This window comes from Drosophila erecta, unplaced genomic scaffold, assembly GCF_003286155.1.
Source record: "Drosophila erecta strain 14021-0224.00,06,07 unplaced genomic scaffold, DereRS2 tig00000092-arrow-pilon, whole genome shotgun sequence".
Taxonomy (NCBI): Eukaryota; Metazoa; Arthropoda; class Insecta; order Diptera; family Drosophilidae; genus Drosophila; species Drosophila erecta.
In genome coordinates this window covers 12,052,968-12,076,926 of record NW_020825207.1, presented here as the reverse complement: position 1 = coordinate 12,076,926, position 23,959 = coordinate 12,052,968, and the positions used below count along the sequence as shown (strand labels likewise).

Below are 23,959 nucleotides of genomic sequence, written 5' to 3'. Positions count from 1 at the left end.
AATCTGTGCAGGGATATCCTTACTTCTCTTTAGAGTGGTTGGTACTCCTTAGAGAGTACCTTTCTTAGAAATGAGTTTATTACAAATAGGTAACCATTACAACACATAGCTTTATAGTTACGATTGACCTCTTGCAGTGTGGTATCATCTGGTCCCATCACTCCACTCCTTAAGCTCATCCCTTCGCTGTGTGTCTGAGTTGTCCGTGTGCGACTTTTAATTTGCTTTCGTTAAAGTCACAGCTAAGTCAAAGCCGGATTTGAGCCCGGAGTCTGTGGCCGATGTAGCTATTTGCCCAGTTTTAGTTTCCGCCACGCGATCATTGCCCATTTATGCTGTTAACTAACGACGCAGACGACCATAAAATGCAGGTGCCGTCGACGGAGATGGAAAGGGATTAGAAAACGTTCTTGGAAAGAACTGCACTGTCAACAATTCCTTAACCTTTTAATAAAATGTTTAATATAGTGTTTGGCTAAGAAATTGATTAAAAATCTGGCTAGCTCATAAATGGATTTATTTATGATATCCATGTTAACAATTTGTACTGTTCTAAAAGATTTTGACATGTCAGAAGATAGAAAACAAATGTGCAGAAAATGCTGCTACCTGAACGAACTCAATGAAGTGACAGCCACTAATTAAGCTAATGCATGATAACTTTTAAACATTAAATTAACCAACAAAATATTTTCCCTCAATGCAAGTAACTTTGAAATAGAGTCAGTGGTGGAGGCAGCTCGGTACACATTTTGCTATCGCATAAAGTAGCAAAAGTTTTGTGCTTTTTGTTGAAGTTTTTTTGGCTCTGGCCGTTTGGCTGTGCTCCCCACCTTCCGTGCACTGCCATTTCCATTTCAGCCACTGCATTTCACTTTCTCTATGCTTTCTCTTCCCGGTGCTCCACCCTGCTCCACCCGGCTCCACCCTGCTCCATGGCACAGATTAAAAATCAAGCGCGCCATGCCCGGCGATACCGGCAACTACACCTGTGTGCCGACGGTGGCAAAAACCTCGAGCGTCTATGTGCACGTAATTATTGGTAAGTAAGGAGTGGCAGTGCAACAACGGGCTTAGTCCTGCTGGTGTTTGTGTGCTGTCAGGGAGTTTTGCATGTTTATGACGGGAAGTGGAAGTTGCCTGTTAGCAGCGGCACATTCGCAATTTGTAATGCCAAGTGCAACGGGGGGAGTGGCCGCGCAGTAATTGCATTGCACCAGACTCGGCGAGAAATTGCTGTTCGCTTTTTATTTTTTAGATTTTTTTTTGTTTTTTTTTCGTTGCCTTTTCCACATGTTTGTATTTGTGCAGCAGCACGGAAATTATTTCTAGTTGCCGCTGCAGCAAGGAAGTTTTGCTGCAGGCCAATAACACGGGCCATGTGTGCAAAGTCGGCTGAAAAGGGGGTTCGGGGATTTATGGCAGCAGCTTGTGTGCTCGAGAGATCATCGAGAACTTTAACAACTTTGGCTGCCAATGTTTTTCTTTGGCTCTAACGGAAAGTGCATGCATGCCAGCTAAGTGCTATTATTATAACTGACGAAGAAAAGCCCAAACAAAGCCAATCAGTGATTGTTTCGAACCAATTAATAGATGAACATATAGACTACGTGCTATTCCATTCGTCGAGTTGAGCATTCTGTCAAGTGAAAGCTAAAGGCAATCAATATCGATTGTCAACAGATTTTTTGCTCAAGCATCCAGTAGAGTTGCATTCTTTTGCTTTAAGCTCCAGTAACTCGAGTAATGTACTGAAATATTCCAGGAACGTGTGTTGTAGGAAATATTCCGCCATCCCTAATTGCCTTTTTGATTCTGCTCTCCAACAGGCGAACATCCTGCGGCCATGCAACACAATTCGAGTAGCAATAGCAACAGCTTCTACTGCGGCATCTGCTGCATGCTGCTGAGCATTGTGTCCTGCTGCCTACAGCACTTTTATGAAACGGGGTGTGGATATCTTCATGCCACGGCAGCGGTGGCAAAATCCGCGGGAATGGGGCCCCCGAAGCGAGGAACGCTAACGACCAGCGAAATAGGAATAAATGCAGCAAAAGCTGCAGCAGCAGCATCAGCAGCCTCAGCAGCAGCCGCATCTGCAGCAGCAGCAGCATCCACATTAGCAACGTGCAACATGTTGAGAGAACGCCCAGCGGCAATTCGGTGTCTGAGATGAAGGAATAATCAACACGCAGCGAAACACTAAAAAGGCAAAAACACAATTACTCACACACACAACATTGACACACATATTCAAGGTGATTTAAGTTTTCTATGTATCGCATGGGGGGCTCAACCATAAGTATTATATTTACGTACTTGTAAGGATTGCACTTAGTGGAAAAGCAAACATATTATCTGATAAGCGAACCAGTATATAACAACGTTATATCACAAAGAGTGACAGCTAATCCCTGGAAAACTGAGAAAACCTATGCATTTTCGTGGGGAATCATACTCTACGTGATCTCCGACTTAGAGGAACAAAGGCTACTTAATTTACATTGTTTTGAATTGGTCCATTAACCAATCGAATAAAAGGACGCCCCAAAATCACATATTATTACCAAACTTGTTTGACTCCTGGACTGCCTTACAATGTCTAGAGAAATGGGTGAAAAACGATTGATCAAAACCAAACATCCGTCTTCTAACCATATTCAAGTGTAAGTTGTCTGTAAAACTCATTCCTGCTACCCAATATTGACTGCACACCCATAGCAAAACCCTACACACCTCTTCATTATGAAATAAGACTTACTAGCTATAAATACCCCGAACAGTCGGATTATCGACCAGAGAGCCAGTACTTTGGAATCACAATAACCCCACTTCTATGCAATCTTTTACTGCCAACTAACTCGCACTCCACAGTAGCCCATTGCATCAAGTTGTTCGATGGAAATTTGCTGTAAATAATTGCCATTCAGGAGAAATTTACTCAAGAGTACTTGGAGCCATGTGTAAGCCCAGCCAATTGAGAACAAAAGATCGTTCTGTGTTCTATTGCTTTGCACATTTATCAGTTTTAGTTATTAGCTATGTTTAAGTACGATAATGGATGTATGTATAGCCGATAAGCGGATAAATTACGGGAGCGGATGCTGAATTTCATCCATCAGTTCTCAAAAGTTGGGGATTAACCTATTTGTGTCTGACCCAATTGTGGGTGAAGCTCGTTTAATTGTACATAATTAGTTTTGGCTAGAAACAAACAAACGAAAGAAACAAATATAAATGAGGGGGAAATTTAATATTAAATGCAATTTATAATTGTGCTTATCGATATAATTGATATGAATGCATTGCGAGTGTGCAGGCACTGTAAATAAATTCATTAGTAGACGAAATTGTAATTTTAATTAACTCTTAAACGATATAAACAGATAAAACCGATAAATGCGATTCGCAGGCTGGGAACCGCCCTAGTTGGTAAGCCGCACACTGAGGCAAAATTGGCAAAACTCACACGCAAACCAAATTAACTAAACCACACTAAGCATAACACAATTCAAATAATAGTAAAAGCTAGTTAAATTTAACACGGAGCCCAGGACTCAGAGCCCGCATCTTGTAAATAGAGTGAATGGATAGTGAATTATTCGGAATTAATCGGAATTAATCGGCAGGCGATTAACTAAGCTAAATCCGTTGAGTGTCAAGTATTACTGTCGGCTCCAGTTGATGGAAAATGAAAAAAAATCATTAAAACAATAACGAAACCCTAGCAAATACGTTATGTACAATTGTATGTCACAGCAGTGCAGCTAACAAGTATACATACATATATAAGCCAGGTACTCTCAAATCATTTATATGTGTGCGTATCCATAGGTACCCTACTTATGCATATACAGATAGGATTGTTTAAACGCCACATCAAAAACACGGACACTGCAGGCGAGAGTTTTGTGAAATGAAACCGAATCGATTCAATAAAATTATAATTTAGAAAATTTAAAATCCCTCGTTATCCTGTGTGGGTCGGGCATGGAGCTATCATTTCGTCACTCATGGAAAATACATCAGAATTATCATTACCATTATTCAACACTTTCTTAATTTCATCTGACTGCTTGTTTATGTGAGCCACAGACTACACTAAATTGTGGAATTAGAATGAATTATATTTATTTCATTTGCATTCCCATGCTCCCTTTCGAGAATCAAACACATATTAAGAAACTAGAACCAGATCGCTTTTGACAGCTGAGTTCGCCAGAAAAACCAGTTTGTCATAGTTTTGGGGGGAATGCTAGTAATGCGTTCATTGACTCTCGGCATAATGTATTCAAATGGAATCATTGGTTAGATGTCGCAAACGCTGATGTTGATGTGATGGGTGCCGTCCAAAATTGATTTAATTGCAATTCGTCTCCAAATGTGGCGGGATTGATGAACCGTTCGTTTCTTATTCGCCTTGATATTAATATTAGCGAAAGGTATAAATAAAACCAGAACTGGGTAGACGCATTTCAGTCCGTTATTGTCCAGGTCTAAGAACATGCTGCAGATGTCACTATCGCTGCTGCTGTTTCTGGCGCTTTTTGCCAGCTTGGAAACAGGTGGGTTCTTTTCCCAGCACAAAAGCTTATTCTAAACAATACGAGTATATGTCACAGCACCACCTTCCCCATCTTCATCTGGAGTTAAGCAGGAGCAATATGTGCGGGTATATGAAATCAATGAAGACCAGTACCAGCGGGTCTTGCAGCTGACCAATGGCAAGAATGTTATATCTGAGGCCCGGCTGATCAACGGAGGCTTTGCCACCGTGAGTGATACCTTGAGTTCCGGATGGAACTCTCTCCTGCGGATCGTGGGCCTCACCACCCTCAGCAAGCCCGACGAGGCCGAGAAAGTGGAGTTCGATGGTCAGCCCCTGTGTGTGATCAAATCCCGAGAGGGAGAGGGCAGGGATGAGGATGCGACCTCCGCTAGAAGCTCGGCCAGGGACATCGAAGACGACGAAGAAGATTCTGCCATCCACTGCATAGTGGTGCTCAAGAAGGATGGCGAGCTTGAGCTCCCCACCCAGGATCCTTACCCAAATTACGCCCACTATTGGAACAAAGCTGAGACGTCTAACCCAGCAGAGGAATCCCCTCTTCTCAAGCAGTCCTTGGAAGTTAGTAAGGAGAAAGAGGCAGTGGAGACCAGGACACCAGCTCCATTAAAAAAAAAGAAGGTCAACAAAAGCACCTATCCAAGGGCGGGCACTTTGAGGGACGACTCTGATGGTTTCCGGCAATATGGTTACCCTCCACTGCCGCCCCAATATGGAACTCCCTATCCGCCACCTCCCTCCTATGGCGGCTATCCCTACAGTCCCTATCCAAGTCCTCTGCCATATGGACCCCAACTTCCGTATGGACCATCCCCATATGGACAAGCTCCGTATGGACCCCAACAACCCTATGGACCCCAGCCCCCCATTGGTCCCTACAGTCCGCAGCCCTATGGACCCTATGGATATCCCTACTTGGATCAGAACCTGTTGGCTCAAGTCAATGCCATTGAGGAATTAGAGAAACTCGAGGCCGAAGATGACCTGGAGGAAGATGAAGGCTCCTACGAGACTGAAGATGAAGATGACTATCGCTATAAGAACCGTTTATACCCCTACAATCCTGTGTACCTCCAAAAATCTTATCATAACTAATAAACAAGACAAAGTAAATACACATTTTGGCTTTATTATCCAAGTAAAGAGACAAGTCTGGGACTCACTTTAGTTAGGCGTTTCTTAGAATATATCTTCTTGAGTATCTATGAGTAATTTCTCTGTAGTATCGGTCTCCTTTGCAAGCTCGAAAAAAGAAATTATGTTATCATTCAATCAGCAAAACTAGCATAGCTTGTCGTGTTTGGGTAGAAAACTCATTAATTAAACGAGTTTTGGGCAGGGCGAGATCATGATGAAGAACTGGGTCAACGCGTAAATTATGGAGATTGGAGTCGATTAGTGCAAAGCGCTAACTGTATATGAGCAGTTTGGGTTGATCCATTTAAATAACAATGCCGAAAGGGAATTTCGGTTCGTCAAGTCGTCAAGTCGTCAACTTGTCGGCAGAGAAAGACTTTTGAAATATATAAGCAAGGGAACAGAGCAAAATAAGCTTATTCGCAATCGCCATGAAGTTCTTAACAGTTCTGGCGGTGATCGTTCTCTGCGCAGCTGCGGCCCAAGCTGGTGAGGTTTTCAGATACTTAATCCTGGCAAAAGGATGCTAATGATCTCTAATGATCCACATGACAGGCTCGAGTCGTCCGCAGCTGGTGCGTCTGCATCAGGTGACTCGGCAGGAGTACAAAGAGCTGCTCCGGCTCGCCCAGGGCAAGGAGGAGGTATCGGAGGCCCGTTTGCTCAGCAGCTCGATTGCCGGCATCAAGGGATTGGCGTCTGGCCTCGCCGCTGGCAACTTCATTCCAGCTATCTTCAGTTCCGGCTCCAGGGATCAGCCCAAGAAGGGACGTCCGCTCTGCGTGATCTCCACCAATGACCTGGACCAGGATCAGGAGCGGCGCTTGGGTCGTGTGGTGAGCATTGAGTATGAGCCCAATACCGACTCCAGCTCCGGATCGGGATCGAGCAGTGGAAGTGGCAGTGGTAGTGGAAGTGGTCATGGCGGACACGGTGGTGGTCACGGCAGTGGCCATGGAAGCGGACACGGCAGTGGCCATGGAAGCGGACACGGCAGTGGTCATGGCAGTGGTAGTGGAAGTGGAAGTGGTAATGGAAGTGGCAGCGATGACGACGACGATGATGCGACCACTGTCAACTGCATTCTTGTGGTCAATGGCACCGACTTCACTACCACCACAACTACGCGAAAACCAGCTCACGGAAATGGACAAGGGAACGGTCATGGTAGCGGACATGGTAGCGGATATGGTAGCGGATATGGTAGTGGATATGGCAGCGGACCCAGGCCAGGTGGGTATTACCCACCACCTCCTCCGTTCTATCCCCCCTACTACGGCTACCCACCGTACTATCCACCCTACCCCTACCCACCACCATCTCCAGGATCCCAGAAGCCACCGCAAACCGGCGGAAACAGGCGATCCGTGGACGACGATGAGGAAGCGGGTCGTCTTATCGATGCCTACAACGGATTCTACCAGCCTGAGGGATTTAGTCCCAGGAGTGGAAAGTACTCGAAGGTCAGCCAGGATACCTCGGCCTATCAGCCAGCCAGCTATCCCCAGCAGGAGTATGCCAATACCTATCCCAAAGTGGTGCGCAACTACGGACTGACCCATCCGTCTCCTGTCTACGTGCGATCGCCACAATTCGAACAGCAGCAGTAGAACAAGTTGCACTTTTGAATAAAATGAGCTAAATTATTAATTACGAAAGCGTTTCCATTGAAAGTTGGGCTCATATTTACACGCATTTTTTATAGAGTGTATAGAGTGCCCTCAGCTGTAGTGATACTTGTGGATTAAAGATGCTTTAATCGAGTCAAACGCATACATGTGTAGGTTTTGAACACATTGCAATGCATTGCTGGTGGGGCAGAGAGCCATCAATAGCAGACGCATGTGCCTTCATAATTGGACTCCGAATTGAGTGGCAGTATCGCTCATTTGTTGCATGTTTGTGAGAGATGTCCCACACACATAGTACGTGCGTGTTTGATCAAAAGTGTTACAAGGTCCTGCCACTAACAATGCCAGAAAGAAACGTTGATCTAGGCAACACAACAGAGCCACCGTGTAAACAAGCAGCATTACACTTTCCTCTGCCAAACAAACACACGCACATAGGAGTATTGGGGCACAACGACAATTGAAAGTGTAACACATCGTTGCCTTTTGTAGAGCTGCTGCTGCTGCTACCTCTTTGCTGCAGTTGCACGGGAAAAAAATAAAAAATATTGTCTTGGCAAATGGAAACAGCTGTCCAAATAAAACAGATCAGTTCTGCAGCTTTAAGCGCCATGCGCACATTGAAAAGAGTGCATGTTATTTGAGTTTGAACTGATTTTTTTCGGTGCACAAACTGATAGTCGGATAGTGACACACAGTCATGCGCTGGCGAAGGACAACTAACGCACAGGCATAAAAGAGAATAAATTAAAGAACAACTCAAAATAACCGCGGGGCAATTGGCAGTGGGGCATCGCATGTGGGCGGAATGGGCGTGGCGATTTGAACGCCCGTTCGTGAGTGCATCGATGGCAGTGGGGGATAGTGGGTGGTGGAATAGGGTGATACGGTCGCCTTTGGCTTCATTGCGATTTTAGCCTGAGCCTGTCAGGCCGCAACGACGCCACGCCACGCCCACTGTGCTGCCTACGCCCAGCCACACAGTGTTGTGTCTATGCACTGCAAAATAATTACTTTCATATCCTGCGGCAATTAAATTCATTTAGTTTGCCACCAATCTCCCCAGCACTCTGATTAAGACATTCATCCCGCTCCGCATTCAACGGCTTACGCTTGTGGCTTTTGAACCCAGCTCATAGTCGCCACCAACCACCCGTTGGCCACCCGTTTTGGCCACTCCTCCACGCTCCTCCAGTTCGGCCTTCGTCTGACCAAGCAACTCTAAACTATGTCAACTGTTAACTTTTCCTTTCTATTTTTGCTATTTGTTGCGCGCTCGTTGTTTTTGCAGCCGCTGGCATTCCGCTCCTTTGGCCTGCATGTTTTTCAAGGACTCTACATAGTTTATCCAGCAACATCAAGCGCACCCACGCACACACACACACACGCACACATAAAGGACGAAAATGCTTGTAGCTGCCATTTTGGACATGGCTGAGTTGAATGTAAGCAAATTGCTAAGAGCCCTGCAAGTGTGCTGCTCAGACAGATACAAAACCAGAACGGAATGGCCCTAAAATTGCTGTCCTCAAAAATGCAGTAAAGTGTTGCCAAAGAAGTTGTTAACGCCAATGGAAAATCGAGGCATGCGTGACCGATTAGACGTGGCCTAAAGTAAGGGGTAATGTTGTGGAATTGAAAGCAAAATAAAATTGGCCTTGATTCAAGTGGAATTTGTTCAATAGTAGATTTTAATTATTGATAATATAAAGAAAAAGAACTGCAACTATTGATATCAATTGTTTATATTCGATCTCAGACACAAATATCTATAGTCGAATAATTTGGTGATGTTGAAGTTATATTTAAACCAATTTGAATTTCAATATTTATTATCTCTCATTTATATTCAAAGGGTCTTCCAAGCCAAAGTTTGCTTAATGCACGGCTGTATTTATATTTGTGTTTGGTTTTGGTTTTGGACCTCTACAAGTGTCTATTGCATTGATGAAGATGAATTAGGTCTTGAATAATTTCTGGTGGCAAAAGTCAGGCGGCGTCCTCAGCGCCTCGTAATCATCTTCATCGTGTAAATGTCAATTTAACGGAATATTAATGCAAGTACGCCATTGCAAAGAAACACCCACACCCGCTCACACACACAAACACAACCACCCACACCCACCCACACATGGACAAGCATACGTCTTCGACAGCAGCGGAAGTGCGCACACAAATACACGCTCGAGTGCCATTTTGTTAAGGCGCAAAAATTGATAAGTGCCTTGTGGTTACTGCGGTCTTTGGTGGCCATTAACATGACGCAGGGGCATGAGGTGTGTACACTGTGCACCCAACATGGCACGGCACCCACACAAGGATAATAAAATGTGCTCCATGAGAGGCTGCATGAGCAGAAGGGCGTTATTTGCACGTCAATCAAACATGGCGTCAAATAATCATTAACAAACTCACGCACACACGCACAAACAATGGTGTGATTTAAGGATTTTTAAGGAGTGGCTTGCATGTGATAAGTGTGTGTGCTCACGTGTGTGCGTGTGTGCGTGTGTGTTTGTGTTTGCTGTCATGTAGTTGTCCCTGACATTGGTTTTGCTTGCTGTTGATTTGGTGGCTTAACTGATTTGTGGTTGCCGAGGCTTCGGGGAAGCCGCCGCATCTGGATTTGCAGATAAATGCCACATTGGTTGGCATTCAACAGCGGAAAAGGGCCATAACCGCTTGAATAAGGCCTTGAAATTGCGTTAGCACATATACTGCAATTAAGAACGAGAGATACGAAATGTTTGCTGTATCACTTTTGAAAATAAATCTATTTTTTCATACCTTTTAGCACATTTTAAAGTTCGTCGAACAAAAGGCCTACCATTCGTACTAAACTGAAACACAATTTGAAATTTTTTGAAGAACACACTGGTTTTTGGTGGCTGCACGCCTGCCGTTGGCATTTAATAATCACTTGTCAACTTGCGCAAGCTGAAAGCCCCGATTGGCAATTTGGTATCGATTCCCCATGCCTTCCTCGGCCCTTTTTGGAGCACTAACCAGTTCACCTGGCCCACCTCGAGCTCGAGATGGAGCTGAAAACCTGAAACGTATGTTCGCAGCACTAACGAGCTGTGATTTTTCTTGCCATCAGCAGGGCCTGAATGGAGTGACTGCAAGTCAATGCGATTGGCGTCAATTAAGTGCCATAAGCGACACAATAAGCCGTCAGTCAGTACGTCGGTCCTTTGGTCCTTTGGTCCTTCAGTCCGCCATCCGGCCGGAGTTTAACGCTCTTCAGCTCACTCCGGCTTAGTTGGGCCTCGGCTTTTGACACACTTTCGAGCGGCAGCAGTGGCAGAAGCAGTAGATTGATTGGCGCCACTCAATTGGCAACCTTTTTGGCCTGGTCTCTTATAGTATGGTATGGTATAGTACGGTATGGTGTGGTATGGTGTGGTATGGAGTGGTATGGTGTAGTATGGCATGGTGTACCCGCTTTGGTTTACCGATGACTTCATGTGCAGCATCGTTACACGCATCGCTTACCATCATCCATCGGCTTGCTTTTTCCTCCGACAAGCGATTAGAATAAATTGCAACAAGCTGGCAAAACGACAGGCCTCCAGATTGGGTGTTCGATGGTTTCTGGTCCTGATTCCAATACCGATTCGCATTCGCACTCGGAGTCCGATGCCGATGCCGATTCCGATTCGAACTCAACGGTATGCATTTGACACGAGTGCCGATTTCTGCCTCAATAATTTACCCAATATCTCAATGTGTATCTCAAAAGTTCTCGAAACTCGAGTGCGTCAGCATGGGCGGGTGAGTGTAATCAATTTTAGTGGCAACGCAAAGTTTTTCAATGCGCTGCCATTCAATTAAAAATTTGTGCAGAACTTTATTTTGCTGTTAAGTGGCAATCTACATGCATTCCCTCACTCTTCATCATATCCACTATACGTGTATATAAATGGGTGTGTACTACTGGGGGTTTACCAAACGAATATGTATATCGTTTGCTGGTTTTCTGCATCGCACATCGCGCACATCTGTAAATACAACTATAAATGGCTTTGAAGAGTTTCTCTTTTCGGCTTTCTTTTTTATGGTTTTGTTTGGGTTGATTTATGTGTACATGCCAGTCAAATTGATGAATTGCCTTTGAAAGACGATCAAATAAAATCACAAGCGTTGCGAAAGGGGCAAAGGACCCAGCCCTATAAGTTGTGCGATAAATTTCAGTTTCAAAATTTAAGCAATTAATTCCATTGCAACATTGCCAATTCTATGAAGATTGCCTAGTTTTATATTTATTGGTTGAGTTTAAGTAATAGCTTTTCACCCTGCTGACATGAAAAAAGTTCAATTTCGTTTGTGGAAATGAGCCATAGCTGGTGTCTGTTGTTTTGAAGACAACAAATGTGATATTCTATGCATAAGTTAATCAAAATTTGTTTAGCAATGCACAAGACCAGCTCGCACACACATAAGCCTCTTGAAAAATGACATCAAACCGAGATAACCTGGATAAGAAGCAATAGCAGCAGATGACGACGAAATTGAAAAATAATAACAAAAAGTTACCCTGGCAGCCGTCGTTGTATCTCGGTATCTCAGTATCTTGGCATCTCGGCTCTAATTTAATGCGATGAGTTCTCGTTGTACTTTTTGTTTTTAATTTATCCTGCAGCCCGCAGCACTTTCCCCACCTGCCATTTCCCCATTGACTTTCCCCATTTTCCTGGAGCACCTGTCTCCATTCGAGCTGCTGCCATTATTCAATCTGTTGGCCGTCATAGTTGCTGATTCTACTGCTGCTGCTGTTGGTGCTGTTGGTGTTTTTGCTGTCGGGATCTTGTTTGTGTTTATGTTTTAATAAAACAGTGCCATCCCCCTGGTCCTCACATCACCCATCACCCATCACCCATCACCCATCACCCATTGCCCAATCCCATCCCGCCCACAGATGCTGGCAAAGTCAAGAGTAAGTCATGAGTAAATCTTATTATTTTATCCTTTGTTATTGCATTCTCGATGGCTTTTCCCGTGCAGGCTTAGGATTTGGTCCCTGGTTCTTGGTAGTTGGTACTTGGTGCTTGGTGCTTGGTACGACCCCTTATCCTTATCCTTATCCTTTTCCCAACCCGCCCCCTGCCGCTGTTATCATAAATCTGCATGCTGGCGAGGCATGTTTCGACTGCTCCGAGTTCGGCTCTCAATCCGATCCCGATGCAAACAACGTCATATGTCAACTGCATCAATATTTGCATTTTGATTGAAACTTACAAGGAGGCAAAAGTCTGTCCCAATTTGCATATCCTTCCCTGCCAATCTGGCTCCAGCTCGAGTGCTCTCTGCCAACATTTCGTCCCTAATCCCCGGCCAACAAGCAGCTTAAATGGCTTTAAGATACGACTGCTGGTCGAAAGGGCGACTAGTCGTTGGCTATTTATGTCTAAATTGGCAAATAGCAAATGGTCAAATGGTGATGGCCGAAATGCAGTTTTGCTGTTAATTTCACTTACAACGCACATTAAATGCAGACACTGCAGCCGGAGCAGCGGCAGGAACATGCTGCATCCTCAATCCTGCAGCAAAGCCACCCACAGGAGCCAACAAAAAGCTGTTTGTCCATAATCAGTGCAAAGTGCAGTTGCAGTCGAATTCGCATGGCGTGCGAATGGGGGAGTCCCCAACTTTTGGCCATTTCGGTTTTGCCTGCCAGTCGTCGCCATCGCAATCGCCATCGCCATCGTCATCGCTATCGTAGTTGTAGATGTCGTGTCGCTCCCATTGCCGTTGTTGTGCCAAATTAGGTCAAAATGCGTTCAATTCCGCACGAAATGTCAAAATAAACAAGTTAGCCAACGGCTAAATAGCCTGCTTCCCATACATCCGACCAAGAACCCCATCGGTTATTCGCTTTTCCGGAAAAATCTGCAATCCAATTGTAGCACAGTGCACAGGCACAGGAAGATAACTGAACTGATAACCGAAGTTAAAGATGGTGGAGAAAGACTATTAACGTAAAATGGTTTAAGAACAATTATTATGAACAACTATGGATAGAACTTAGAACTCATACTTGAATCATTACCAATTATACGGGCTCTCCACTCAATCGAATTCAGCCTCTCTCGATCACCAGAGTGGCTTGCTTAATGGCCAGATCGGATTACGCAGCTGCAGTGAAACTGTATTCAGGGTTCTTGGCCAATGAGCAGGTATTGCAATTAATTGGCACTTGCATTTGGCAGGCATTCAAATGCCCAAGTCGCACAGCCTGGAGGAGAATTGTGCAAAGTGGGCGCATTTTGGAGGATGAGACAGACACATGGCCAACAATAGTGCTATAATTTCGTTTAATTAAGCCTGGGTCAAGTCCCTGTGCCCCCAGTGCCTGTGTGTGTTCAAGTGTGTGTGGGGGTGTGCGTGTGTGTGTGAGTGCGTATTGCATAATGCCAGGACAAGGGCAAAGGGGAGGAGGTTTAATTTGGGAAGGCAAATGCCGGGACAACAACAGCAGCAGCTGCATTTCATTACAATTTTTCAATTACTATTAACTTGATGCGGCCTCATTACAGGACTCTGCGTCGCGTCCTTTCCCTTTGGCTGGTTTATCGTAATTAATTTTGCGGCTTCTGCTTGTCTCCTGCTTCCCTCCCCCTCTTCATTCCCTACCCCCTACCCGCTACCCTCTACCCCAGTGCTCCTTGGCCTTGGGCAGACATTTCATTAGGAAAATTGTTTATTAAAAAATAAATAGAATTAAACAATAAGCAAGAAGCAAATGGCCAGGACGACGCTGTCGTCGCTCCAACTTTTGCCTTGCATGCAAAGTCACGCCCCCTCCGCCGCCGCACGCCCCTTTTTCAGCCTCTAAGTTGCGCTTATCACGGAGCATAATCATAAAAAGTTATGCGCTCGCTAATTTGATTAATGGCATTTCCTTGGCCGCAATCCAAATTCATAATGACTGTGCTCGGGCTAGGAAATTATTATTACTTCTAATTACAACGAGACAACTTCATTAGGACAGTGTTACTGCCCCGCCCCCGGGAAATCCAGGAAAAAAAACCAACGAGTATCCGTATCCGGCTGGACATTAAACCAATCGCATCTGGAAATCAACGGACGTAAATCATGAAATACAATTACCGTCACAAGCCGCTGTTTACTAGCTGCAAAATCAAATCCAACTTTCGCGGCTTTAATTGTTTCATCGCCCGCCATCGCGGATAGGTAACTCAATTAAACTCAAACAATCACTACCGTCGAAAGCCTGTGGCCATCGTAAATTCAAACAAATAGGCACACAATCGAGTTAAATTTCGCTTCGAACTCCGTTCATACATTACATTGGATTGCATCGAACAATTCCAAAAAATGTGCGCACAAACTGTACTTTTCATAAATTTGTGCAAACACTGGGCAAAATAATCACCAACAGCTTACTTTCAGTATGTTTAAATAGTCGAGTTTAAATATTTCGATTTCATTTCATCGACATTCCATTCGATTTTTATTTCCGCTCTATAGTTTGGAAAAATAAATACAATTATTTTTAGCTGTGGAGAATGTGAAATTGTTTTTTATCAAAAGTTTAACAAAGTTAACTCACAGTTTGATTAAAACAACTTTATTGTTTATTTGTTAGTACCAACCGAGCGGCTGAACTTAAACGAAATAAATATCCTTTGTAAATATAGGAAATAATATTGGGTTTGCTTATGTGCTTATCGCGTGCTTATCGAAATCACTATTTAGAAAGTCAATTTCGTAATTGGGCAGGAAAAACCTTTTAGCTGATATTAATTATAATTCATATATTGCGCCCCAATTGGAGCCACGCAACACCACAAATGTCTAATAGCATTTGAATTCCCGCTAAGAGCTCAAGCGGAACAAAGTGTTGCAGCAAACAATTGCTAAGTTTTGTGTCATTTCCGGTGATTGGATCAGCAAATATTTGCATGCAACGCTACATGTCCACACAACTACTGCTCGTCCCGCAATCCCTTGGCCATATATTAAACATGAGGGTAGGTCGCCTAAAATAGCCCCAAATTGATTTTAATTTTTTTTGGGATATAACCAAAATATTGATCTTCCTTTGGGTGGCGGTCTAAAGTTGTTCATGTTCGCCGTATTCATCCTTGGAGGATAGTAGCTTGAAATTATTCAGCTGTACAGTGAAGCACCCTACCCAACCGAATGTGCGTTACTTCAGGAGCAGAAGGCGAGTGCTGACAAAAGCTGATTATTATGGCAATGACAAGCATATTGGTCACGTTAGCACGAATGGCCAGTGTGCGGAATGGCTGGAATGGACAGTGGCATGCACTTTACAGGCTGCCCGGTCCCGTTAATAACTGAAACGTGCCTCAAAAAGACCGTGCGGCATTATGGCCTCGATACTCCCGGCTCGCCTCTATTTGCCTGCCGGCTGCGATTGTCAGTGACCATCATTGTGACTCTATTTGGAGGGGTGGTGTGGTCACTGGTCAGTGGGCGGTTAAACAGGAAACTTCAGTTTTTTGTTTCCTTTTTTGTGCTCCTTGCGATTTGCGTGCGAATTCCTAGTCCCCAGTCTTGGGCTCCTCTCACGTTTCCCCACTTACTCGCCGTCGGCCGAACAGCCGTGATTATAAGTATATAAGTATTCCGCATACGCCCTGTGTACTACACAACGTGCACTTAATTGAATGCCGCCCTTAAGTTCCATTTCATTCCGCCCTTCTTCGCCGCTAATTGCATGCATGACTATTGAATAAGTGTTCCGATGGCGTTACGCTTCGCCGGCCAAGTCGGGATCTAGATGCTGATTGATGCGCTGGAGCAGCCCAGCGGGGCACATAATAGCATCAGCCATAAACCCCAAAGCCAGCTGGGGGACAAGCAGCACGGAACCGATGGCAAAATTGCATAATTAATCATGCGCGCATAAAAATGTCCTCTGCTGGGGGCTGGGGGCTAAAGGCAGGGGGAAAGCGTGAAAAGCGGCAACATGTTGCTGCTGTCCACCCACTAAGCGCCCACCAAACATCCACCGCCACTGATTTCCCCCATTTCCCAGGCGATCAGGGCGAAAAGGGCGGGGAAAAAGTGCAAGTTTGGCTTGGCTGGGGTAGCATTGCAACGTCGAACATTTACAAACAAATCAAATTTGCATCAGAATTTCATTTATCTTGTTTTGCTACTATTGTGTGGATTTTGTGCTCACAGTCACTGGAGGATCAGGATGCGGGGCAATCGGGATCGAAGGAATGGCTGGCAACTCGAAGCACTGGAGGCGAGCTACAGCATAAAAGTGAAATTGCATTTGGCCAGTTGCAAAATCAGGAATAACAAGTGCAATTGCTGTGCCAAAGCAAATCCGACTTCTGCAATGACCTGTAAAATAGTTTGGTACATTGAATATGAGTTGAATTTTACATAACTGCATGGTGCGCTAATATACCCCATTTTCTGAACCGCACTTGTATAGGTATCAAGACTTGCCGAACTTTAACGATTTCTTCCCAGTTCCCAAGCTTTAGGGCCAACCCCATGTACTCGCCCACTGGCCGGCCATTTATTAATGTCAAATGTTGTTTCTTTGCATAGGGAACAATGGGAAAGTGGCAGTGGGATATGCAAAAAACTCACATAATAAATTGAGCCAGTGTCCAGAAATGACTTTAATGAAATAAAACACTGTGCGCCGCATCCGGACTGGTTTTTCTATTCTATTTGTGTGCAACAAAGTTAATAACCGTTTTATGAGTCTATTAAAAAGGGATAATCGCTGGGTTCAGACGGATGTCTGGGCCTTGTGCATGGCACTTATGTAAATGGTTCCACAAACACAGAGAAGTGAAAACAGAAACTGAGGCCCCCATTCCACATACAAACATCATCAAGTAGAGCTACGGACTCTAATCGCTTACCCTACCCATATGAGATCCTCTTATTACCAGGCCGAAGTAACCTTTCCTCCTTTGAACCCTGGGCCCGAAGAACCAGCTAAAATAAATAAACAAGTTAAGCGGTCAAACCCTTCGGGGAGGGCAACTAAAAAATTGTTTTTTATCCGCCGTCCGAGCCTTTTTAATGATTATACACTGTGTAAATCAAACCGCTTGTGAAAGGGACCGAAAATTATGTAGATTAAGCAGCTACATAAAAAAGGGTTCCACTACATAGTATAGTATGTGGTTTTATACATATCCGTGCCTGTGTGTACGGGATAGATATTATTTATGGTGATATGCGCCCGACCAACTGGCAGCATAATAAATTATGAAAATGCCACAAAATCTACATCGAACTTTTATTTTATTATTTTTATTTTTGGCCAGTTACAGGTGGAGCTTGTTGTGGTCTAGGTAAATGGCCTTTGTTAATCCTATCTACCCTAACTGCCCGGCAGAGGAGAAATCAATAATCGTGTGGACAGCAAACAAGGGAGCATTTAATTAATTGTGTGCCTTATAAATGGCCCTCGAAAACGGATGCATGTGCAGCAGCATGCGGCAAGTGCCAAAAACATCCGCTCCCCAATCCCGTTCTACTGGTTGCGGCGGAAAAGTTCTTAAATCTAACGGCTACCAAGCCAACATCCCCTTCCGCTGGGCATAAATAACAGCAAAAGTCGTTGCCCGTTCTGCCAGCGGCAATTGAGCAACACGCATACGCCGCGTACGCCCAAAACTTTGCACCAGCTGCCACTAAATATTATACATAAATATGCACGTATGTATGTACGTACGCAGAGCGCTATATCTTTGCGGCCATACATCTGCATATGCATGGTGTAATCGGAGAGGAGGGCCCAGGACACAAACAGGACCCTCAGACACTTCCGCCAGCAGCAGGAGCGGCAAACTCCGGACTAAGTTGGTAACCACTTGGCTTCTGCCTAGCGAGGGTGGCCACGAGGCAAGCCAATATCGCTACACATGAACAAAATGACTGCTCCAATCGGTAAAAATTGGAAAGAAAACCATTTTCATAACTTTATTGATTAGGGAAAACAGGTTATTTACAGATCATTTTTATCACGAAGAATTTAAGGAGAATCACTGCACTTAAACATCACCAATCAATTATTAAAACTTAGTAAGCACAATAATGTTTTTTAATTTACTTGAATTTTAGTGTAGGAAGACGTATCTTGGAATTTCAGCATACAAAAGACCCGGCCTAATTAAGTTCCTACTATTTTTCGAGTGCAGATTTCATAACTCCAGCCCGCCCTGTGTGCATATGTTTATGTTTATCTGTTCTGGGGCCCGGACCGCAACGTATGCTGATGTGAAAAATATTACTTCCGCCACTGGGTTTTGGAATTTTTCATGCCTCAGCCACTGGGGTCAACACGAAGCCAGCGAGCACGAGCGACCAGGATCTTCATTTGATAACCGGAAATGAGGACTGCAGACGGGCTGATGCCTGATTCCATTAAAAAGCCCCGGCTCAAGGATTCAAGCATTCGGAGAATTGGGGGACTTGAGGTCTTAACCCTCGCTTGCGGAGCCTGTTCCGGAATTACCTGCTCTGCGTAATTAAGAACGGTTCGACAGTGTCCATTTGCTGTGAGCATGGGGTTACATGTCAATATGTCGGCAGCTGCAAGTGCTCAGAATGCGGCTAGACAACATAAATCTGGCCAATTGCAGGGCCAACAGCTGCAACTGCAGCTCCTCTACTGACTTTGCCCCGTTTGGCCCGTTTGCACATGCCAAATGGTTGTGTTTGGTGGGATATGTGTGCTAGTCCTGCCAGCAGGCGAAATGGGTCTGCCTCAGCTGGGCCATGTTGGAAAACAAATATTGCAGTTGGCAGCGGAAAACAGGGGAAACAAGCGAGTTCCGTTCCCAGTTTGGCAAGTGGCTGGAAGTTGAGTTGTGTTGGGTGCTGCCAACCAAAAGTGACTGGGAATCCATAATGCCAACGCTCGGCTAGCGTCACACATCCAATCAACCAATTAGATCGAAATGCCCCCGGACTGAAGTGGCAATTTCCTCGTTTAATGCTCTGATTAATTTGGAAGTGGAAATCGTTTTGCCCATTCGATTGAATCAAATGTTTGTGGATTATCTATTTGGATTTGCAAATTCATCAAATTGGCAGCCATTCGCCGGCCGTCCGTTTCATTTGCGGCCCACTCTGTGGTCACTCGGGCATGTCCGAAATGCATGGCGTCCACTTTGCGGCAGCCAATTAAATATGCAACTTTTTGCTGCCACCTAGACGCCGAAATGCACACGCACACAGCGATAGCTCGATATATTCACGCTGACAATGTGGCACGCACTAAATTGCTAATTGACATGTAAACGCATCGATTGCACATCAGCTGTGGCAGCAAATTGATAAAAACACAGGCTGCAGCAGCGGCAGTGGCAGTGGCAGTTGCAGCTGCAGCTGCAGCAGCATCATCAACCATAACGACAACGGCGACCAAACAATAACAATGAAAAGTGGATATAGAAAATTTAAAATTCAATTGTTGTGCAAATTGATTTCAAATGTCATATAAACGTCAAACTTTTGCGCAACTATGATGCTATTTTTTATACTCCATCCCTACATCTGTGTGTCAGTGGTTTTGCAGCCCCCGTCCGACCGACCACCCAAATTCCTTGCCTGGCCATTTGACCAGTGGCCACTCACTAACAAGCTCCTGACCTACGGTTATAGTTGGATAAATGGTTCGACCGGGAGCTAGTGTAGCCATGAATTTGGCCGAGCACCAATCAATAATCACGTTTGCTCCGGGTCTCCGCATCCAGCTTCCAGCATGGCAACATGAAAAATGACGAATGCCGATCGAAGGTGGCAGGAAACTCCCGCAGGAGAGGATGGGCCAGCAGCCAATGGCCAGATGACTTTGATTTACTTGCCCGGCACCGACAGTTTGACACAAATCCCATAGGACGGGCTTTTTATAAAATCCATCCCATTGCGAAGGTGAAATTTTGTTCGAGCTTAGGCCCGTTTCAGCTTTACTCCTTTAGGTTGTTATAGAGCAATAACAAAAAGATGTGACTTATTTTAAACTTCTAGAATCCGACTTAAATTTTTAATTGTTTAGCTTGCTTAGGACTGAAAGAAAAGTACATGGCTTACTGCATAAATGAGGCTGCCGGGTAAACAGAATGTCATAGAATACCTTTTTTATTTGGGAAACTTTGGGGAGCCCCTAGATGGCCAGTCTATGCAATCTTAACAAAGTGGGCAGGATTCCTGGATGCCACGATGTTTTTTTAATTTTTCTGATGTATTATGTTGAAGAAATTCAAGAAAAATTAAAAACTGTCCCAAGCCTGAAGTTCTATACTCCATAACTCAACTTATCTTAATCGGATTTTGAAGTGGCATACCTTTAAATGTTTCTGGCGCAATCCTCTAAAAATCTGCATTCAAATTTAGAAATTTATTTTTTTTTAATATTTTTGTAATTTTTTTGATGTGGTGATGTGTAGAAATTCAACAAAGTTATGATATGTCCCAAGGCTAAAGTTCAAAACTCCATAACTCAACTTATCTTAATCGGATTTTAAAGTGGCATACCTCTAAATGTTTCTGACGCAATCCTCTAAAAATCTGTATTCAAATCTAAAAATTTTTTTTTTTTTAATTTTTTTTTGTAAATTTTCCGATGTATGATTTTGTAGAAATCCAATAAAACGAAAATATGTCCCAAGGCTGAAGTTCTATACTCCATAACTCAACTTATCTTGATCCGATTTTGAAGTGGCATACCTCTAAATGTTTCTGGCGCAATTCTCTAAAAATCTGCATTCAAATTTAGAATTTTTTTTTTTTTTAATTTTTTCTTGTAAATTTTCCGATGTAGAAATCCAATAAAACGAAAATATGTCCCAAGGCTGAAGTTCTATACTCCAAAACTCAACTTATCTTGAGGGGATTTTGAAGTGGCATACCTCTAAATGTTTCTGGCGCAATTCTCTAAAAATCTACATTCAAATTTAGAATTTTTTTTTTTTTAATATTTTTGTAATTTTTTTTGATGTGGTGATGTGTAGAAATTCAACAAAGTTATGATATGTCCCAAGGCTAAAGTTCAAAACTCCATAACTCAACTTATCTTAATCGGAATTTGATGTGGCATACCTCTAAATGTTTCTGGCGCAATTCTCTTAAAATCTGCATTCAAATTTAAAAAAATTTTTTTTTTAAATTTTTTTTTGTAAATTTTCCGATGTATGATTTTGTAGAAATCCAATAAAACGAAAATATGTCCCAAGGCTGAAGTTCTATACTCCATAACTCAACTTATCTTGATCGGATTTTGAAGTGGCATACCTCTAAATGTTTCTGGCGCTATTCTCTAAAAATCTGCATTCAAATTTAGAATTTTTTTTTTTTTTAATTTTTTTTTGTAAATTTTCCGATGTAGAAATCCAATAAAACGAAAATATGTCCCAAGGCTGAAGTTCTATACTCCAAAACTCAACTTATCTTGAGCGGATTTTGAAGTGGCATACCTCTAAATGTTTCTGGCGCAATCCTCTAAAAATCTGCATTCAAATTTAGAAATTTATTTTTTTTTAATATTTTTGTAATTTTTTTGATGTGGTGATGTGTAGAAATTCAACAAAGTTATGATATGTCCCAAGCCTAAAGTTCAAAACTCCATAACTCAACTTATCTTAATCGGATTTTGAAGTGGCATACCTCTAAATGTTTCTGGCGCAATCCTCTAAAAATCTGCATTCAAATTTAGAAATTCATTTTTTTTTAATATTTTTGTAATTTTTTTGATGTGGTGATGTGTAGAAATTCAACAAAGTTATGATATGTCCCAAGGCTAAAGTTCAAAACTCCATAACTCAACTTATCTTAATCGGATTTTGAAGTGGCATACCTCTAAATGTTTCTGGCGCAATCCTCTAAAAATCTGCATTCAAATTTAGAAATTTATTTTTTTTTGATATTTTTGTAATTTTTTTGATGTGGTGATGTGTAGAAATTCAACAAAGTTATAATATGTTCCAAGGCTAAAGTTCAAAACTCCATAACTCAACTTATCTTAATCGGATTTTGAAGTGACATACCTCTAAATGTTTCTGGCGCAATCCTCTAAAAATCTGCATTCAAATCTAAAAATTTTTTTTTTTTAAATTTTTTTTTGTAAATTTTCCGATGTATGATTTTGTAGAAATCCAATAAAACGAAAATATGTCCCAAGGCTGAAGTTCTATACTCCATAACTCAACTTATCCTAATCGGATTTTGAAGTGGCATACCTTTAAATGTTTCTGGTGCAATCCTCTAAAAATCTGCATTCAAATTTAGAAATTTATTTTTTTTTAATATTTTTGTAATTTTTTTGATGTATGATTTTGTAGAAGTCCAAAAAAACGAAAATATGTTCCAAGGCTGAAGTTCTATACTCCATAACTCAACTTATCTTAATCGGATTTTGAAGTGGCATACCTCTAAATGTTTCTGGTGCAAGCCTCTAAAAATCTGCATTCAAATTTAGAAATTTATTTTTTTTTAATATTTTTGTAATGTTTTTTGATGTGGTGATGTGTAGAAATTCAACAAAGTTATGATATGTCCCAAGGCTAAAGTTCAAAACTCCATAACTCAACTTATCTTAATCGGATTTTGAAGTGGCATACCTCTAAATGTTTCTGGTGCAATTCTCTAAAAGTCTGCATTCAAATTTAGAAATTTATTTTTTTTTTAATTTTTTGTAATTTTTTTGATGTCATGATGTTGAAAAATTCAAAAAAATGAAAAAATGTCCCAAGGCTAAAGTTCAAAACTCCATAACTCAACTTATCTTAATCGGATTTTGAAGTGGCATACCTCTAAATGTTTCTGGCGCAATCCTCTAAAAATCTGCATTCAAATCTAAAAATTTTTTTTTTTTAATTTTTTTTTGTAAATTTTCCGATGTATGATTTTGTAGAAATCCAATAAAACGAAAATATGTCCCAAGGCTGAAGTTCTATACTCCATAACTCAACTTATCCTAATCGGATTTTGAAGTGGCATACCTTTAAATGTTTCTGGTGCAATCCTCTAAAAATCTGCATTCAAATTTAGAAATTTATTTTTTTTTAATATTTTTGTAATTTTTTTGATGTATGATTTTGTAGAAGTCCAAAAAAACGAAAATATGTCCCAAGGCTGAAGTTCTATACTCCATAACTCAACTTATCTTAATCGGATTTTGAAGTGGCATACCTTTAAATGTTTCTGGCGAAATTCTCTAAAGATCTGCATCCAAATATAGTTTTTTTTTGTAAATTGTAATTTTTATTTTTAATTATGTTGTAGAAATCGATCCTTTTTTTGAACGAGCTAAGGCCGTTTCAGCTTTACTAGCTTAGGTTTTTATAGAGCAATAACAAAAAATATGTAACTTATGTAACTTAATATGCAACTTTCAGAATCCGTGTCAAATTTTTAATTGTTTGGCCTCACTTGCTCAGGCCTAAGAAAAAAGACTTACTGGCTTTCTGCATAAATGAGGTTGCCGGGTAAACGGAATGTCATAGAATACCTTTTTTATTTGGGGAAACTTTGGGGAGCCCCTAGATGGCCAGTGTTTGCAATCATAACAAAGTGGGCTGGATGCCTGGGTGCCTGGATGCCACGATGTCTACCTGTCGGGAATAACAAAAATCTGGCAAACTTTCATTTTGCG

At 42.5% G+C, this 23,959-nt stretch overlaps 3 protein-coding genes across 3 annotated transcripts in view; all 3 read left to right on the top strand.

Moving 5' to 3' along the window:
* LOC6547737 (zwei Ig domain protein zig-8) overlaps nucleotides 1-3,244 on the top strand; it is a 45,019-nt gene extending 41,775 nt beyond the window's left edge. The window contains exons 7-8 of the mRNA XM_001974915.3: nucleotides 945-1,042; nucleotides 1,830-3,244. Of these exons, the coding sequence (XP_001974951.1) occupies nucleotides 945-1,042; nucleotides 1,830-2,176 (445 nt within the window). The 3' untranslated portion in view covers nucleotides 2,177-3,244. The remainder of the gene's footprint in view (nucleotides 1-944; nucleotides 1,043-1,829) is intronic.
* A 1,260-nt stretch (nucleotides 3,245-4,504) lies between these two features.
* On the top strand, nucleotides 4,505-5,662 carry LOC6547636 (histone-lysine N-methyltransferase SETD1A). Its single transcript, XM_001974917.1, has 2 exons — nucleotides 4,505-4,565; nucleotides 4,623-5,662. The coding sequence occupies exons 1-2, from the start codon at nucleotides 4,505-4,507 to the stop codon at nucleotides 5,660-5,662; spliced, it is 1,101 nt and encodes a 366-aa protein (XP_001974953.1).
* Nucleotides 5,663-6,122: 460 nt separating this feature from the next.
* LOC6547637 (serine, glycine, tyrosine and glutamine-rich protein) lies at nucleotides 6,123-7,314 on the top strand. The gene is made up of 2 exons (XM_026980230.1): nucleotides 6,123-6,193; nucleotides 6,260-7,314. Exons 1-2 carry the CDS (start codon nucleotides 6,136-6,138, stop codon nucleotides 7,312-7,314), a joined length of 1,113 nt encoding a protein of 370 aa, XP_026836031.1. The 5' UTR covers nucleotides 6,123-6,135.
* The last annotated feature ends 16,645 nt before the right edge of the window (nucleotides 7,315-23,959 follow it).

Excerpts from the sequence above, each read along its gene's own strand:
- LOC6547637 (XM_026980230.1), top strand. The coding sequence starts at position 6,136 with ATGAAGTTCTTAACAGTTCTGGCGGTGATCGTTCTCTGCGCAGCTGCG. Across the intron at positions 6,194-6,259 it reads CGCAGCTGCGGCCCAAGCTG|GCTCGAGTCGTCCGCAGCTG; the intron begins GTGAGGTTTTCA and ends TCCACATGACAG.
- LOC6547636 (XM_001974917.1), top strand. The coding sequence starts at position 4,505 with ATGCTGCAGATGTCACTATCGCTGCTGCTGTTTCTGGCGCTTTTTGCC. Across the intron at positions 4,566-4,622 it reads TTTTGCCAGCTTGGAAACAG|CACCACCTTCCCCATCTTCA; the intron begins GTGGGTTCTTTT and ends TATATGTCACAG.